The 18,185-nt window shown below is 42.3% G+C and overlaps 1 protein-coding gene across 2 annotated transcripts; it reads right to left on the bottom strand.

The window, feature by feature from the left end:
* Positions 1-2,668: 2,668 nt before the first annotated feature.
* LOC100692065 (interferon alpha/beta receptor 2) lies at positions 2,669-18,166 on the bottom strand. 2 transcript variants are annotated; one of them, XM_005450363.4, is made up of 7 exons: positions 17,967-18,166; positions 12,161-12,293; positions 10,445-10,620; positions 9,760-9,911; positions 4,297-4,453; positions 3,326-3,447; positions 2,669-3,088 (listed from the first exon to the last, which is right to left on the bottom strand). In XM_005450363.4, exons 1-7 carry the CDS (start codon positions 18,004-18,006, stop codon positions 2,972-2,974), a joined length of 897 nt encoding a protein of 298 aa, XP_005450420.1. In that variant the 5' UTR covers positions 18,007-18,166; the 3' UTR covers positions 2,669-2,971. The 2 variants fall into 2 exon arrangements, with proteins under 2 accessions (XP_005450420.1, XP_013125705.1); XM_013270251.3 differs by having other exon boundaries at positions 17,946-18,166.
* Between the last annotated feature and the right edge of the window lie 19 nt (positions 18,167-18,185).

The raw sequence follows: 18,185 nt of genomic DNA on the forward strand, positions 1-18,185 counted from the left end.
ATCGTGGTCTAAACCAATCAGAGATAGTCAAGGGCGGGACCTCTGAGACACCCAAGGTAAGATGTTCAGATACTGAGATGTTCAGTTCGAAGCCTTTGAGCCATTTTTAATTTAGACTTAATTTAGACCGCAATTTAACATGGCCCAGGTGTGTAGTTGACACTGACCAAAGATGAAGCTTATACGACCAAATCCCAGGGAGGAGTTCGAAAAAGTTCGAGGCATGGAAATGGCAAAATTAGACCCAAAATGTCACCTTCACTTCTAAATGGCGGACTTCCTGTTGGGTTTGTGTCAATGTTCCCACAGACTTTTTTGTTTGTCTTGGCATGATACACATGTGTGCCAGATTTCATACATGTAGCTCAAACCATGTGTTCGTAGGGCTGCATTTAACAAGGCATAGGTGGCGCTGTAGAGCCATTTCCCAGTGCTCATATGTAAAACCATTAAAATACAAAATTTTTCACCAGGCCTGGCATGTGTGCAAAATTTCATGAGTTTTTGAGCATGTTAAAGCCCTCAAAAAGGCAATTCATTTCAATGAAAAATAATAATAATAATAATAATAATAATAAACAGAGCAGATACAATAGGGCCTTCGCACTCTCAGTGCTCGGGCCCTAATAATGAAATATAAACCCAACAATTATCTTATTTATTTTGTATTTCTTGACTTTCCATTCTTGGTATACTCTTTGTATTCTTCTGCTATCTGTACCTGAGCTGTGGTAATGCACAAACTTCCCCTCCATGGGATCAATAAAGTCTTATCTTATTTCTATAAAACTGAAACATACATACATAAATACAAATACAACAATAAATACAAACAACATACACCTTAGAGATAGGGTGAGAAGTTCGGCCATTCGGGAGGAGCTCAGAGTAGAGCTGCTGCTCCTCCACATCGAAAGGAGCCAGTTGGGGTGGTTCGGGCATTTGACAAGGATGCCTCCTGGGTAGGGCTGTGCGATATGACCAAAATCTCATATCCCGATATTAAGACATCTATCGTCCGATAACGATATAAATCACAAAAATCTAACATTTTCTGTAAATTCTGTGAATGTCGGGCAGCTCGACTTGCGTGAAGTGTTTCCAGCTGGGCGTCGCATACCTGGAGTCGAGTGTTTTAACTGATGCATGAAACGATACATTTTTAGACATAAGTTGTAACAGCCGCCGTTTTCTTTGTGAGTATTTATTACACAGCGTGCTGCGGGGAAAAGCCTGTTCTAACGTTTGAGTCTAAGGTTTATTTTTTAGCACCTGACGGCTCTTTTTTGCTTCTCATCCGTAAATACTCTGCATCTTTCACGTGATTCAGTTTATTTTGAAAAGTCTCAACAGGATCTTGAGCTTTATTGTGAAAGGTTTATGTGGAAAATAAACAAGCGGACACGAGGTGGTTTTACCGTCGTTGTTGCTAACGACAACGCATAAAAACAAGCGCTTGTCCGTCTGTAGTGTGGTTATATTAAATATAAGAGAAAGAGAGAACTTTAAGAAATTCATATAGCCACTACAGTGACCATCAAAATAATGAAAAAATATTGACGTAAACAGTTTATTTTGCGACACCACGAAACAAACGATAGCGTAAAATGAAACGATAGACGTTTTTATATTGTAATCCGATATATATCGTTATATCGAACAGCCCTACTCCTGGGTGAGGTGTTCCGGGCATGTCCCACCGGGAGGAGGCCCCGGGCAGACCCAGTACACGCTGGAGAGATTATATCTCTCGGCTGGCCTGGGAACGCCTTGGTGTTCCCCCGGATAAGCTGGAGGAGGTGGCTGGGGAGAGGGAGGTCTGGGCTTCTCTGCTTGGGCTGCTGCCCCCGCAACCCGGCCCCGGATAAGCGGAAGAAAATGGATGGATGGCAAACATACATTCAGGAAATATCAGTTCCTTTCGTCTAGTCTTTTTTCAGACTGTCCAAAGAGGAGCTCCAGAAAGCTGAAGAACTGTTGCTCAAGAGTACTTTAAAAAATACAGGCAGCCTCCCATTAGATGCACCTGAGGTATAAATGTGATGATTCTAGGTGATTTTCACAAAGGTTGACCTCTGACCTTGAGGTCAAGGCCACTGGGATTTGATCTCAGCGTGTGGAAGCTCGTCCTTACCTGCTTTAAACAGGTGAGTCCAAAATGTGATTAATACAGCATCATCTACAAACCTTCACATCAGACTCTCAGAGATTTCAGTTTCCTTTATTTAAAAATTAAAAGAAAAATCAAGAAAAAAATCAAAGAAAAATTATCACATTCAAAGTTCACTCCAAATATGGGTGGAGATGGCTGCACAGGCATCCACCCTTCACTCCCCTGAAAAACAGATGAACTTGACTTTAAATGAAAAGCATGGGTCTGCTTATTTAGCACAGAAAACAGGAAATACAGGAACACTTCACAGTAACGCTTCACATATAAACTCACAGTAACGACACTGAGATGTTATGAAAATTTCACTTCCTGTCTCGATTAATGTGACGAAGAAGAGCTCCAGTTTATAAAAATATAGACACAGAGTTTATTCAGATTTACAGGAGACGCTGTTGTCAGGATTGCATCGTCACAGGTCGGACAAAGACGGGAACGACCTGTTGTGGGACGTGTGCCTGTGGGAAACTGTGTCAGCTCAGCGATGATGTTCTGTAGTTTTGATCTGAACTCAAACAGTCCAGGTGAGACTGAAGGATTGCATCAACTGTTGAGGAGTTTGACATTTTTATACACGCGCCCCATTTTCAGGCTCAGAGCTAACAGAGCAGGACTTTTATACAAATATTAAGACTAGCCGGCAGAGTTAAAATGATCTTAGCTTGTTCAGCCCACTGAATCAAAGTTTGTTTGATCCAGAATCCACTGCGTTGGTGTAACAGACGCAAACCTACATCATCCATAAAATACTTGTTACACATCATTACACCTGAACCCCCACACCCGCTCCGCCGGCTCATCCTAAACAGACTTCTCCGAGTGGCTCCTCTTCAGGCGGTCAGACGAGCAGTCGTCATGTGAGTTCTGAGGCGAGAGTCCGGGCGGAGCGCTTCCTCGCCGGTACAGGATGACGTATGACTGGAAGAGAGGGTGGGACCGTTTACTCTGACCTCTGCTCAGTCACAGCAGCTCTGATCACGAGTACATGCAGACACCAGCATTTAAATAAAAACACCATTAACAACAGCAGCAGAGGTAAGACACTGACCCCACACAGTGTCATGTGACTTTCTGTGGACTGCATCATACGTAGGCTGTTTGTATCATCAGTGTAATTGATAAACTGATTAAATCTGATTGATTAGTCGCTGTTACCAGAGATTTGGGGAGTCTCGTTTTCAGCACACTGAAGGTCAGCCGGCTGCCGTAGATGACCAACGCCACGAGGAGGAACGCCAGCGCGCAGAAGGCCCCCAGCAGCACCACCAGCATGTACACTGAGGAAGAGAAGCAGGGTGCAGGTGTTAGACATCCACCTGTACATTTACATGCCTGAGAGGAAGTGCTCGCTCTGAAACCAGGTTCCTCTTTCAGTCTTCAAACACGGTCCGTGTGCCTTCATCAGGACGTGAGGTCTGTGCATGTGTCCATACACGGTAATAAAACCGAGCTCCCATTGGCTGTGCCGGACGCACGAATGTGACATCATGTGAAAAGAAGAGCTAGGCTAATCACAGAGGCGTGTCTTACATACTACATTCAATTCAAATTAACTGACTTATGTCTCTGAGCAGTGAGAATATTTACATTTAATAAATATTCTAACTTATCAAACATGATTTTGTGGCACAAACAGGATTTCTTTATCACCAGACTCCAAATAAGCTACAGCAGTGTGTGGATTCTGTGTTTCTGTGCTAACACATGAAGAAGTCTTCCTGTCACACCGTGGACGTTAACCAGGTTCAGCTTTAGCACCATCATAAACATGGAATAAGTGTCGGCTCGTGTTTGGACTTCTGGACTGAAAGATTCAGAGCACAAAGTAATCCTTCATCTTATACCAGACCCTGAAACTAGCTGTCTTAACTCCTCCCCCTCTTTAATCCACCTTTCTTTCTGATTGGGTCTCACGCTCTGGTGGGTGGGGCTTTTGACCCCCTCTGTGACATATTACAGATGCAGGAGAAGAAAAAACTGTGATAAACTGAGTGTTTAGCAAACAGTAAAGTGGGTTAATTCAGCTGTTTATACATAAAAACAAGATAAAATTATAGCTGTCATATTATTAGCTCACTAAAGTAAAACGACATTAACCAGGAGAGCGAATCTGCAGCCACACATACGTAAGTTTCTGGGTGGAGGGCTGGTGAAGGCACACTGAGGTTCACTCGGGATGGCTTTGGAGAAGTGAGGCCTGACAGAGGCGGTCACACAGTACTCCACACCTGTCTGCAGGTAGCTGATCACAGTCTCCGCAGAGTAGGGCATATGCAGCGTGAACTGAAACACACAAACAGACAAAGTTCATACTGACGGTCCCGACAGGCGGAAACAAACGTCATCATGTGACAGGAAGACACTGAAAATGGACCACACTTCAGCCAACCCTGAGATCCCCCATCAAAGGTTAGTCATGGATCTGCTGCTGTGTGGTGTGGATGATTCACTGTGAAAAGTCCTGATGCTCAGCTTCACGTCCACCAAAATCAGAGTGTTCTCCAAAGTGTTCACAAACTGTTTGTGTGGACTGTGGTTACACTGAGAGCTTTGAAACCTGACCTTAAACACGTGCGCATGAACACAGCTGATAAAAAGCTGGACAAGGTGAAGACTGAATGTTCTGGTTTGTAGGCTTGTGTTTTTTTAAAAATACATGTAGAGGAACCTTTTAACATGAAGGAACCTTTTAAAAAAAAACAACAACAAAAAAACAAGCGCGTTCATGCTCACAGGTGTACACACAGGTGCTCACACACAAACTACACCCTTTTTGGCTCCTACCTCAAAGCACACTGTGCGCTGTCGATCTTACGTGCTGCACAATAATGTTTAATATTTAGTATTTACTGACATATTCCCATAGATCATTGTGATGATGTTTATTACTCTCGTTTTCTTCTGCTTGCTTTCTTCTTTCTTTCTCAACAGGTGATCCAGGTGATCGATATGTGTATTTTTTGTCTGCTTATTCTGTTGGTTTTTGGTTTTTTGCCCTTTTTCCCCGTCCCTCTTCTCAGCTGTTTTTCTTTCCCTCTTTCTTTCTCCCCTTTCCTTCCCCCAGTCAAGTCTGTCCCGTATTCAGCAAGTGAAAATAAAATAAACAATAAAAGGTGAATCAAATGGACCATTACGGCAAGGCTGGGATGGTCCATTTGGTAAAGTAAATCCGTTGGGCATCTTTCTTCGCCTTTAGACAATAATTCTGATGGCAAAAGAACCAAATGGGACAGGCAAAAAAAGAAAGAAAAAAAAAATACATGTAGAGGCAAAGAACCGCAGCACGTTAAAAAACGAGAGCCTGATCCAACACAGAAGAAGGAAACTGACAATATGGGAAGCTTTTAAACCTTTGACCAAACCTTCACAGATTTCTGTAAATAGACTCGACTTATGATTCTCTGCAGGCAGGTTTATGCTATGTAGTTACCTGACTTGTAGCTTCTCCACTAGTTCCTCCAGGTGGCGCTCTTTTCTCCATTTCTTGTCATTCCAAACAAACTGGTGCAGATGCACTGTACAAAGTACAAGTACAGTGCATCACTTCCTGTGTTACAACTGTGATTTTATTTTTCCAAAGACAGGAAGAGCTGCAGCTCAGCAGCTGATCAGAACAGGAAGTAAAGCAGAGCGACACACTGAGCCGCTAACATGAGGATCTACAGAGCGCAGAAACATCTGGGCCAGAGGTGGCCCTGTGTGGACTCATATGTGTGTGTGTATATACTGTGGAAGGTTTTAGGCAGGTGTGAATAAAATGCTGCAAACAAAGAAAGCTTTCAGAAATATAAATGATTGTTTATTGGCCCCAAAAGTATTCTGCAGCAGGACAATGAGCCCAAACACAGCCAACGTCATGAAGAACCATCTCCAGCATAAAGAAGAACAAGAAGTACTGGAAGTGATGGTACGGCCCCCACAGAGCCCTGACCTCATCATCATCCAGTGTGTCTGGGATCAGAGACAGAAGGATGTGAGGAAGCCCACATCCACAGGAGATCTGTGCTTATATCTCTGAGAGGTTTGGATCAACCTACCAGCCGAGAAACGGTGTGAAAGTGTGCCTCGAAGAAGGCAAAGGGGTCCCACCAAACACTGATGTGATTTAGATTTCTCTTTTGTTCATTCACTGTGTTTTGTTGACTGATGAAAATAAATGATTAACACTTTTATTTTTGAAAGCATTCTTTGTTTACAGCAGTTTCTCTCACCTGCCTAAAACTTTTGCACAGTACTGTATGTGTGTGTGTGTGTGTGTGTGTGTCACGTAAAAGTCCGCACAGGTGAGACGTGGATTTGCTGGACAAACTGTGTTTACACCTGAACATTTTAGAGAGTTCAGAGTAACTGAGGATGGACTTAATACTAATTATTGAGTTATTATCTGTTATTATGTGTAAGTGTGACACGACTCCATCCTGGATCTCATCATCGAAGTGATGCTGACTTCAGTGGAAAATATTCATTTTGTGTACTCGGACATAAATCAGATGAAAGTCGTTATGATGTATTTATAAAGTTCCATCACAGGGATATTTTTAGTAAGCTGTTGTTGCAGCTCGTTAAGTAGCTTGTATTTTGTGTTTGTGTAGTTATTGCCAGCTGTCAAAGCTGAGCATTAGTGAGTATCGAGGTTAAGGAGTCCTCGTGTCCCGCCTTCGCCCAGCCGCTGGTGGGCTGATCATCTCGGTGACGGCACCATCTCCTCCTGGTTTAATGAGCTTTAAACCTTTAAACTATGCAGTTACCCATGAAAACAGCAACAACAAATCACTATAATTTTATAAACGTAACCACATACTTCTTCTTGACTGAGACTGTGGTGGAAAAAGTTGTTAAAGCTTTTTTTCTTTACTTGGATTTTTTCTAAAAAGTCACCAAACCCCCCAAAATAACTGTGTTTTTCTTTAATGTTCAGATGCATTTACTGTGTTTTTGCTGGACTTTTATGGTAGAACTACTTTGAACTGCTTTTATTTTTCTTGTGACATTATGTGTTGTTTTAGTGGATTTTAGCTTAATACGTGAATTATTTTCATCCTAGTTTTTAAGTCATACATTAAAGTTTTATTTGTCGTAAGTATTTGATCAAAGCCAGAATAGTTGTTAGTTTGTTGCTGTACTACAATCATCAGGATACAACACATTTTTCAACATACTGAGGAGTTTATTCTTTTTCTCAGAAATGTTCCACATTTTTACTAAAAATTTGCCATTTTTGTTATAAATGTGTTATTTTCCCCATAAATATAAGATGGTTTGTAAAGCTATGTGTGAAAACTGAGCTTTTGAAAGCTGCTTGCCGTGCCTCGTGCGCACCTTTACTTCCTTTTTTTGACACCAGACCGTGCGCCATGTTTTTGTTTGTAGGCTTCTGATTGGCCAACAAACGCATTTCCACGTGGACGAGGATAATTAGACAGTAAATGGTTGCACTTAAAGAACCCAGAGTATTAATCACATGTGTGCGCGTGGCCACAGATCTGCTGTCCAGCTTGACTCTTATTGATAATAAATGTGCAGATGTAGAAACATCACTATTACTGCTACAAATAGGAATATGTTCATCTTCATAATAGCATTTTATTTAGGTTTTTGTTTTTTATGCTTATTTTTGTCACAGATGTATTTTGGGGCGTGTGAACGTGCTCTTTGTGTTAGCGCCTCCTGTGTAAATGTGATACAGGCTATAAATCAGCTCTACACCTGCAGCCCAAACCTCCAGACTCTGTCTCACCTGCTTAACCCCTGACCCCGATCAGGGGGTGTCAGCTGACCCCGATCCCCCACAAAGTGAATGAATCCTGCCTACCAGAACATGTAAGCGGGGGATTTTTCTGTAACTTTCAGTGTGACTTTCAGGTCCTGCTTATCGAGGAAGAATCTGTAAGTCGTGTGTTTAATCTTCTTTAGCCGACATGTTCCAGCTCACAGAGATGACTGACCCTTTTCTCTTGAAGCTCAGCGTTTCCTTGAACACAGGCAGACGTGAGCTGGGGGAGAGGAAGACGCTGCCAAAAACCACAGAGTGAAAAACGTCAGCGGCGCCTCTCCACGCTGCGAGGTGCTTAATAATCGGAGCGAGCTTTCAGACGAGCTGCAGTGTGGGTTTGCCGTTGTGATTTCTTGGTATTCCACACGGCTCAGAGTTTCATAGCATGTAAACGGCCTCCGTTAAAACACGCAGGTGTGCGTGGCGCGGGAGGAATCGAGGCTCTGCGGCTGGTTTGTCTCAGCATCAAAAAGCTCTAATTTTCCACAAAACACAGAAGTGCTGCTAAAGAAGTGTGGTTAAGTTCAGCTCCTGTTTAAGGTGGAAAATTAAAGGTTGAGCCTCACCTTTTATTAACAGCAGGGCTGAAATGTAGGAAAATTAGCTTTCCATGGAAGCTGTGTTGTCTTACATGATGATGACCAAGAACAAAAAACCTACATTTGAATGAACCATGAGAACTTCATAAGATTATAAAACATTTCCTTGTAATAAGTCAAACTGAGAGAAGTACTAATAAAAATCTGGAAATGTACTCCTTCACAGACGTGTGCAGGAACTTTGTACTGCCGAGTACACCAAAAACACAACCACATGCAAACCCCTGTGGGTGTAGCCACAGGAGGAAGACAGGAAGTACCGTTTAAACACACGCATGTTTGCAGAACTCAGATTAACAGTGTGACAGCACCGAGACAACCAAAGCGCTCCGAAAGTTTAGTCATAAAATTATTTTGTTGGTAAAATATTTGTATTTGTTGTATTTGCAGTAGTACAAGTAAACACTGTAGTCTGAATAAATGTTGGTTCAAAACTCAAATCCTGATGAAAACTGAAAAGAAGTGTTTGACATGTTCAGTCATTTGTTTTCATTTATCATGAAATTATTTTAGATTTCAATTTGTATTTTAAAACAATCAGACTTTTGGTATGTTTTTGAACACTGCAATGATTTACAAAACTTAAAATATCACTGAATTCTCTTTAATCAGAAAAGTTATTTTATACCAACAAAAAAAAAACAATATTTACTTATAAAATAAAAGCCAAGATTCACTCATTAAAGAAAAGCTTGTATAACTGGATCAACATGTAAGGAACTTTTCAGAGGACCCTAAACTTTGTTTCATGAACAAATTTAAACCAGTTGTCCCTGCAGGAAATGAGTTTTAATGAGTATTTTTATGAAAACACAAACAAACAGGTCCTAAAATGGAACCCTGAGGGACACCTTTGTGTCCACAAACACAAAATCTACAAGATAATCTCTAAAACAACAGGCAGAGTTTGTAGGTTGTTTTAGAAAAGTTTCAGTCTTTGTGTGTTTTGGCCTTTTGTCCACATGTAAATGGGGTCCTGGGTTACTGAAAAACTGAAAGAAGTCAAATAAACAAGTGTACATTTATCTGCTTTCGTGATGGTTATTACCTGGTTATTGGTCAGCATTCTTGTACCATTAGGTTTAAATCGTCACCTGACTTTTCGCATGTTTTGTGTTTTCATGTTCAAAGCAGTTCTTGGGGGTAACAGGGGAAACCCCCTTTTCAAAAAATACCCGAGTGCTCGTGGGCGTAGCCTGAGTGTATGGCCGACATACCTCCGCTCCATCGCGGGTTCGTCGTACGTGGAAGATTAAGTCCGTGTGGCTGTCCTTCAGGTGCTCGCTCGCCAAGACTTCAGGAAGTGTGAGGTGCAGGATTAAACAGTTCCCACATCCGGACACCGCCACGTCAGGAGGTCCAATCACAGCTACAGAAAAAAGAAGAAATTCAGTCAGCTGGAAGGAGACTGGACATAAATCAGTACAGCGACACAAACACAGGCGATGATTTTAGTTTATCCGAGAAGAAAAACCTTAAAGAGATTTCTAACCAGTGAAACTGTTCTCAAAGGAAAACCTCATGGAACCGTGTAAAATCTGTAATTTATGTTAAACAAAGCTGTAAGCAGGATTAGAAGAAGATGAAGGTAAATCATTAGGAATGTACAGGTGATGGCACGAACAGTCACATGATGTAGATACGGGGGCGTATCCTGACTCAGGGGACCTTTGATAAAACAACCACAAAACCAGAAAAATATTAAGTATAATGTTTGTGGTGTTAAATACAAGATGGTGGGTGGAGTTACTGATGTAACCTGTGTTAATAGGATGCATCGTTTTACACTGCTGGAAGGTTACAACGAAAATGACATAATAATAAGTGCGCCGTGTTGGCTCTCCATCACACGCTCATGCTTTGATCATAAAACAGGTAATGAAACGTGTTAAAGTGCCTCACTGTCTGACAGCGGCTGGAAGCTGTCCGATACCGTCCAGCTGGACCTCTGGGTGGCCGTGAAGGCCTGGACACGAGCTACGTAGTGGTCGAACGGGTCCTTAAAGGCTCTGGTCAGGTCACATGTCTGTCCCGCCCTGAGTGCCACGCAAGCCGGCACCGGCTTCCACGACTGCTTTCTTCATGTCGAAGAAAACAAAACACAAAGACGGACAGATTACTGTGTCATCCTGTGAAATAAACCTCTCACAGATGAATGAAGCTGTGGGCGTGTGCGTCATCCACAATAAATAACCTCACATCTGCCTTCAAATAAATATGAAAGTTCACATTTACTCAGAAAGGAAAGTGCTGACTCTGAATTTAGAGGTGCCTCAGAAACAGAAATGAAACATGAAACTTACTGAACAAAGGAGCTAAATAAACAACAAACACAGGAGATATCATTCAGGATCAAATGAGGCTGAAATTAACTTTACTGACATTATTGTGACCTGACGACAAGTTTTAGTAAGAAGCACCTTCAGCCCAGGAGGAGCCAAACCTCACGGACTGAGAAACCAAACCAAGAGTACAGTGAAGAATTCACGTTATACACAGAAACTGCTTCTGTTTCTGGGACATCGTCACTAGAATATCGACTCGAGTCATTCGCAGGCGCCTTTGTTTACATTTCTGACTACAAAGCTAACCACACAGTCTCTGATGCACCGTACTTAAAATCCTTTAATTTTCTCAAAAATCGACAGCGCGCCTTATGTATGAATTCTGGTTGTGCTTACTGACCTCGAACTGATTTTCTGTGGTACACGGCGCTCAGAAATCTGTCAACAAATGTTTTAGTAGGACTTTGCTAAGCTATGAAGCCGCACCGCTTGATGGATTGTTGGAGCATTACGGCTACCGTAGTCAGGAGCCTCGCGGAGTAATCTGGGTCCTAAACTCCGTCAGCTTCAGGTCCCAAAGTCAAACGAACACTGCGGCATCACTGAGAGTTAAAAACTGTCTAAATTCTTTCATCTTTAATAAAATGATCAGCATTGCTGCTTTACCAGGTGTAACAATTAAGTTTAACATCCATAAAAACAGAATTTATTAAACTTAACAGAGTTAGAAGTTAGCAGGAAGTTAGCTCGCTAGCTTCCACCTAAACATGATATAGCATGTTCTGACTGAGAGATTTCTGAAACATTCAAACGTACAGCTCTGCTATCACTTCCAACATAAATGAAGACAGAAAACTAAACAGCAGTGACGTTTGTAGGGTTACTGAAGTTGGGCTAGCTGCTATATAATGATGTGCTACGTGATCGCTAGCTACACAGCTATGTTAGCATAGCATAAACACAGTGAAGCTGGAGGATGAACACTAACTTTTTTCCACTCGATAAAAGTTAGCGTGAGGGTTCCTGATGGTTAGGGACAAATGCAATCGCATGGCAGGATGCTGTAAACGGACCAAACTTCAGTCAGGAGAACAACTGAGATAATCCATCCACAATATGAGGTTAGTCAGGAGACACTGGCTGGTTTTAACCTTTGTGCTGTGATAGTACTAATCACTAATCACTGCTCTGCTGTGTCAAATAAGACCAAGCGATCTGTCCAAGCTGCTCTATTAAAAAGACCAGTGAAAGCCTTTAAAGCTAGCCTGACACTCTGAATCTGAATCGGTCTTGTTTGAGACAGCTTAAATCTCTGATCAGATTTTCTGAATACCTGGAGCGGATGACTTCTACCATGAAGCGGGCGTCGGAGGGGGTCTGAGGGCCCGGCTGGAAGCTGAGTGCGTGCTCCAAGTTGATGGAAGAGATGGAAACGCTGGAGGGTGCAGAAAGGGAAACGCCCGTCGCTACAGAAAGGAAGAGGATATAAAAAAGTTTTAAAATAATCCTCCTGTATGCTTAGACAGGGAGTGTTTGTACTCACACAGTTTTGGCTCTGCAGATTTAAAATGAACCTCTCAAAACGCATTTGAGGTACAAACTCTCAGCTTTACTTCAAGGAATGGATTAATCCACTATTTTATAACTGGAAATGTACTTAACACTGTTTCTTACACAGGAGTGGATATATCTTTGTTTCTTCAAAAACAAAACTCATCCATCCAATAGTGCGAGGGACCATTTGCAGACAACTCACTAACAGTTTGGTCCACAGAGAGAACAAAGATAAGATCATGGACATCCACAGGAGACATAAAAGGGGGATGATCCCAGGATCCTTTCCATGGTGAAGAAAACCCCCCTTACAACATCCAGCCAAGTGATGAAGACTCAATGTGAGGAAGACTCCTGTTATGCAAGGGTGGCATAGCAAGAACACTTTCCAGAGTTGTAGGCCTTTACACACAGACTGACTCAAAATTCAGAATTTTTCAGACGTGAACTTGTCTGTAATTTCAACATGAAGGAATGATGAGCTGGTCCTGATGTTCCTGAACACAAAAAGGAAGAAACAGAGATTCTGGTTTGTCCGATGCTCACGAGCAGGCAGCAGCAGGTAGGATTTCCTGTTCTGATCTCCGAGTCGAAGCTTTCGGACGCGTTTCAGGATGTTGGCGGGACATTTGAGCTCCTGTTTATTAGAGTTGTGACCACATCTGAGGAGGCAGAGGACTGATTCAGAGAGCCGACTGACCCGCAGCAGCAGCTAGCGGTGAGTCTGAGGGAAACGGGATTATTTACTGTTTATAACTTTGTGTGACTTGAGCTACGAGAGCAAGTGTGGCCAAATGCAGTGACCTGAATCGTCACTGACCAGATATTTATTCACATGTGAATGCTGGAATAACCCAGCGTGATTGGAGAAATTAATGCTTTAAAGCTGTTCACTATCACCATCCTGACACTTTGAAGCTGAAGTCATAAATGTGGGAGAGAAATGTAGGGAAGCTGAAGCTGCAAGAGCTTTTCATAAAAACTAGTCCAGCTCTAATGTCCAGCAGGGGGCGACTCCTCTGGCTGTGAAATGAAGTCTGATTGCATAGGGGTCTGTGAGACATAAGCCTCCAACTCAAAAATGATGGTCCCATTGGAGTAAGAAGGGACCTGAAAACAGGGAGGGTTTAGGGCAGAGCTACATTTGATTGACAACTGCATCGTCCCTCTGTCCCGACAGATCTCACATCAAATCAAATCAAAATTAATTTCTATAGCACATAATAATACAACAAAGTTGACCAAAGTGCTTCACAGTCGGTCAGAGCAATAGCATAAGACAGAATAAAAACAGTTAGAAGGAGGGCAAGAAACAATATGGCAAACTGCATAACTAGCCACGAAATAACCAACTAGTTTGAATCAAAAGCCACTAAAATAATACGTTTTAAGACGCAATTTAAAAGACTGGATGGACTCGGAGGAACGAATATGAGGAGGGAGGTTATTCCAGAGTCTGGGAGCTACGACAGCAAAGGCCCGATCTCCTCTGGACTTCAGACGAGACCTCGGTTGAGTCAGGAGCATTTGATTGGAAGATCTAAGTGCCTTATTAGGGATATACAAATGGAGGAGATCGCATAGATAGCTGGGAGCTGAATTGTTTAAAATTTTAAAGGTAAGCAAGAGAATTTTGAAATTGATACGGTAGAGCAGATCTACCTGCTCGTTTGTCACATCCGGGTTCAAAGCATCAAGATGATGATGAGGAAACATCTTCATGATGGGAATACATCACAGTGTATCTGTGCGGTGTCTGTATGCTGTGCTTGGATCATGACAGTGTTCTTTCTTTCTTTAAAGACATCCACAGGAGACGATGGATGTTTCGCCGCACTCAGAGCTGCTCTGACCTGCCTTTTGGCCTACTTTGGACAAGTGGACTCTGTCACTTACCTTCAGCCTTTATTCAAAATGATCACGACTAAGCCTCCAGGTTTGGGAAGGGTAGGTTTACAAAAAGAGCTTCCAAATGGGAACGTGGACAGCTGGATCACCTCCAGACCTTTTACCCGCATCATTTACAGAGAAACAGCAACTCCTTTTGATCTCCTGAAAATCAAGAACTGTGCAAAGACATGTTTGTAGTCTCTCAACTAAGTGAGTGATATTCCTGTTCAGTCCCGTGAAGTAAAGCTGAGATTCTGCACTACAATCACAGAGTCACCGCTATAAACGGCTGTGACTGTTCAGAGAAGAGGTGTTTTCACAGGGCCGGTGTCGACCTACAGCAGAGAGCACTTCAGCACAGACTGAGAGGGAAATGAAACTTACCTGAGCCACAAACAAGTGGCTATTACATAAATGCAGTGCAGGCTGTTGGAAGAAACACTCACACATGACAGCAGAGTCAGCGTTTCGTCAGAGGTAGTGACGTTCCAGGTGACTAATTCAGGGATCACTTACACAGAGCCAGACTAAAACTAAGAAAAAGGACGAGTCTGCCGTTTGTGTTCAGGAGTAAATCAGATGAGTGGCTCTTTGCGTGCTGATTAGCAGTGCGTAGCTAAACTCCTGCCGTTAAGAGCCTGTTTACTTTATCTGGATCATGGACCTTTTCTTTGTGGCTCGTGCCGCTGACCTCAGCCTCCCTTGTTTACGTGTTGTGGGGTGGTTCTGTGACAGCGGTTAGCGGTAAGTTGACTGCTGTTACATTATTATAACGGACATTAACACGATCTGAAAAATCTGTTTCACGGGCGTCCATGCAGGAAGTGGCCAGCAGCAGCGTCATGACCACAGACACAGTGGGCGTGTCCCAGAGATAAACTTTCCCCCTTGGACCAAAGGAGAGTAACATAGGCTATGTTCACACTGCAGGCGTAAATCCGATTTTTTTGACCCTATGCGACCCATATCCGATCATGGTATGACAGTGTGAACGGCACAAATCCGATATTTTCAAATCCGATCTGGGTCACTTTCGTATGTGGCACTGAATCCGATACATATCTGATGTTTTAGAAAGCGACTGCTGTGTGAACGGTCATGTCACATTAAATCCGTCTTTTACGTCACTGACACAAGACAGACGCCAGTTATCAGCGCCGGAGAAGCGCCCAAGAAGACATCGTGAACGCTTCCTGGCCATCCAGTGTAGATGTTAGTGAAACTGTTGGGAAGACAACGTTGGAGAAACGTGAACATTTTATTTGTACTGTATAATCTGCAGATTCTGACAGAAATCTGCAACTATCCTTTAAAGCAGCGGTCCCCAACCCTTGGGCCTCGGACCGGTACCAGTCCGTGAGTCGTTTGGTACCGGGCCGCAAGAGTTGAGGCTCAGGTGTGAAATGTATGGTTTTCAGGGTTTTTATCGGTTGTCAGCGTTATTTTGTCATCGTTTTTATCGTTAACTCGGTTTTCCTGGGTCTTTTCACGTGTGCTATAAATCTTCTTTTTTTCGGTACCGGTACTAGTTTTATTTTGCTGTATTTATCTGCGACACCTTAAAGGCCGGTCCGTGAAAATATTGTCGGGCATAAACCGGGCTGTGGCGCAAAAAAGGTTGGGGACTGCTGCTTTAAAGCACCGCTCCTCTAAAACAGCAATAGGGATAATTATTAGGTTATCTACATTATTATGTAAATAACAAAATAACTTCAAGCAAAAATTGGGAAACGTAAAGTCCGAAGTCTTTATATTAAGGGCCATCAGTCAAACAATATTGTTTGCTCTCGGTCTAAACAGAGCGCATTGTGTGTGACGTCTTCTTTTGTGCATGCGGGCCGCTTTGAGCGTTCACACTGGAGAGCGTTTCCTGTCGCATTTTATTTATAGTGTGAACAAGCAGACAAAAAAATCGGATTTGATCAAAAAATCGGAATTGAGCATTAAGACCTGCAGTGTGAACGTAGCCTAACATGATAGCGCATTCAGTAGTTTAGATGGTTACCTAGGCAACCAGAGCTTGCAACATCGGCTAGTGGCCAACCATCAGCTACAAAGTGTGATGACTTCATGTGTGGCCAGTATCCGCTCTTTGAGTCTGACGTCATTAGCTGTTTCAAATTCCGCTTCAGGTCCCAAAGTCAAACGAACACTGCAGCATCACTGAGAGTTAAAAACTGTCTAAATTCTTTCATCTTTAATAAAAAGATCAGTGTTGCTGCTTTACCAGGTGTAACAATTAAGTTTAACATCCATAAAAACAGAATTTATTAAACTTAACAGAGTTAGAAGTTAGCAGGAAGTTAGCTCGCTAGCTTCCACCTAAACATGATATAGCATGTTCTGACTGAGAGATTTCTGAAACATTCAAACGTACAGCTCTGCTATCACTTCCAACATAAATGAAGACAGAAAACTAAACAGCAGTGACGTTTGTAGGGTTACTGAAGTTGGGCTAGCTGCTATATAATGATGTGCTACGTGATCGCTAATGACACAGCTATGTTAGCATAGCATAAACACAGTGAAGCTGGAGGATGAATGCTAACTTTTTTCCACTCGATAAAAGTTAGCGTGAGGGTTCCCGATGGTTAGGGACAAATGCAATCGCATGGCAGGATGCTGTAAACGGACCAAACTTCAGTCAGGAGAACAACTGAGATAATCCATCCACAATACCAGGTTAGTCATTAATATACTGCTGCATGGGCTGGGCTGTAGTTACATGTAAGGGTTTAAAACTGAGCTTTAAAATGAACAGCGGTAATAAAAACCGAGAAAAGCCGACAGTGATCACTGACTGTTTTTAGGGGCTTGTTCAGTTAAATAGAACATGATACAAACATGTTAAAAACACAACAGCCTTAATAAACCTGGCTCAGGGTTCATACGTCATCACTTAACAACCTACACTGACTAGCCAGAGAGCTAAACCTGACATGTATTATAGCATACAACACTGTAAGATATGTATGAGAATATAAATAATCTGAAATATGTTCAGAACGTTTACTTTAAGTGTCTAAATTCTTCCTTCAGCACTGTCTGAAGTTACTCGACACAGGCTGCTTTAAAGCCTAAGAACAGAAATGCATAAGGGCCAAACCCAAGCCTCAAGATCCAGCTGCAAGTTTTATTTATCACACCTTCACAGGACCATTATCAAGGTCCAGAGACTTTAGAACAATATTTTAATATGTATAGAAAATCTGAGCAATAAATCACACTTTACTGTCAGTAAACTTCATTTTTAACTTTTATATTGTGATTTTTTGTCAGTTTTTTGGCAAATGAGCTAAAGTCATGCTACAAGTTTAAGGAAGTGAGGAGAAATGAAACCAGAAGTAACATTTTACAACAAATAATAATGATAATTAGTTATTTAAGATGTTATTAACATAATACGTCATTTTTAACTATCACAGTTTTTCCTTCACTACCAGTCTGATTTCCTGTGGCCCCCAGATTCAACACCCCTGATTCAAGCTGTAAACCTGCTGAGAGCTCAAATCAGACATTTCCTGTAAATCCATGAGTGCTTCAGTATAAATAAGAATGATTATTAATTCTCCTGCTAACATCCACACTCACTATTTTCCTCCAATACACACAAACTTCAATGCAAAGGTGTAAAAAAACAGAAAAAACAATAGAAAGCTTCAGTAACCCCCCACCTTCACCCCAGTGAGCATTACCAAGGTGTAAATGCAGAAGCAGCAGCATCCACAGCCCCATCGTGTGTCCATGGACTGTGCCAAAGTTAGACTGCTTCAAGGCGGCTGATAAGCTGTTTGTGGGGCTGAGGACAACCTATAGAGGGAGGGGAGGGCAGCACAGGGGCATGTGTTATTGTACAGCTCTGAGTTTCTGTTTCCACAGAAGTCCCTCCCTGCTCATACTACAGCTCCAGCTCC

The sequence above is a fragment of the Oreochromis niloticus genome, linkage group LG16 (genome assembly GCF_001858045.2).
Source record: "Oreochromis niloticus isolate F11D_XX linkage group LG16, O_niloticus_UMD_NMBU, whole genome shotgun sequence".
Taxonomy (NCBI): Eukaryota; Metazoa; Chordata; class Actinopteri; order Cichliformes; family Cichlidae; genus Oreochromis; species Oreochromis niloticus.

Excerpts from the sequence above, each read along its gene's own strand:
- LOC100692065 (XM_013270251.3), bottom strand. The coding sequence starts at position 18,006 with ATGGGGCTGTGGATGCTGCTGCTTCTGCATTTACACCTTGGTAATGCT. Across the intron at positions 10,621-12,160 it reads GTAGAAGTCATCCGCTCCAG|AAAGCAGTCGTGGAAGCCGG; the intron begins GTATTCAGAAAA and ends TTCGACATGAAG. Across the intron at positions 9,912-10,444 it reads CTTCCAGCCGCTGTCAGACA|CTGTGATTGGACCTCCTGAC; the intron begins GTGAGGCACTTT and ends TTTTTTCTGTAG.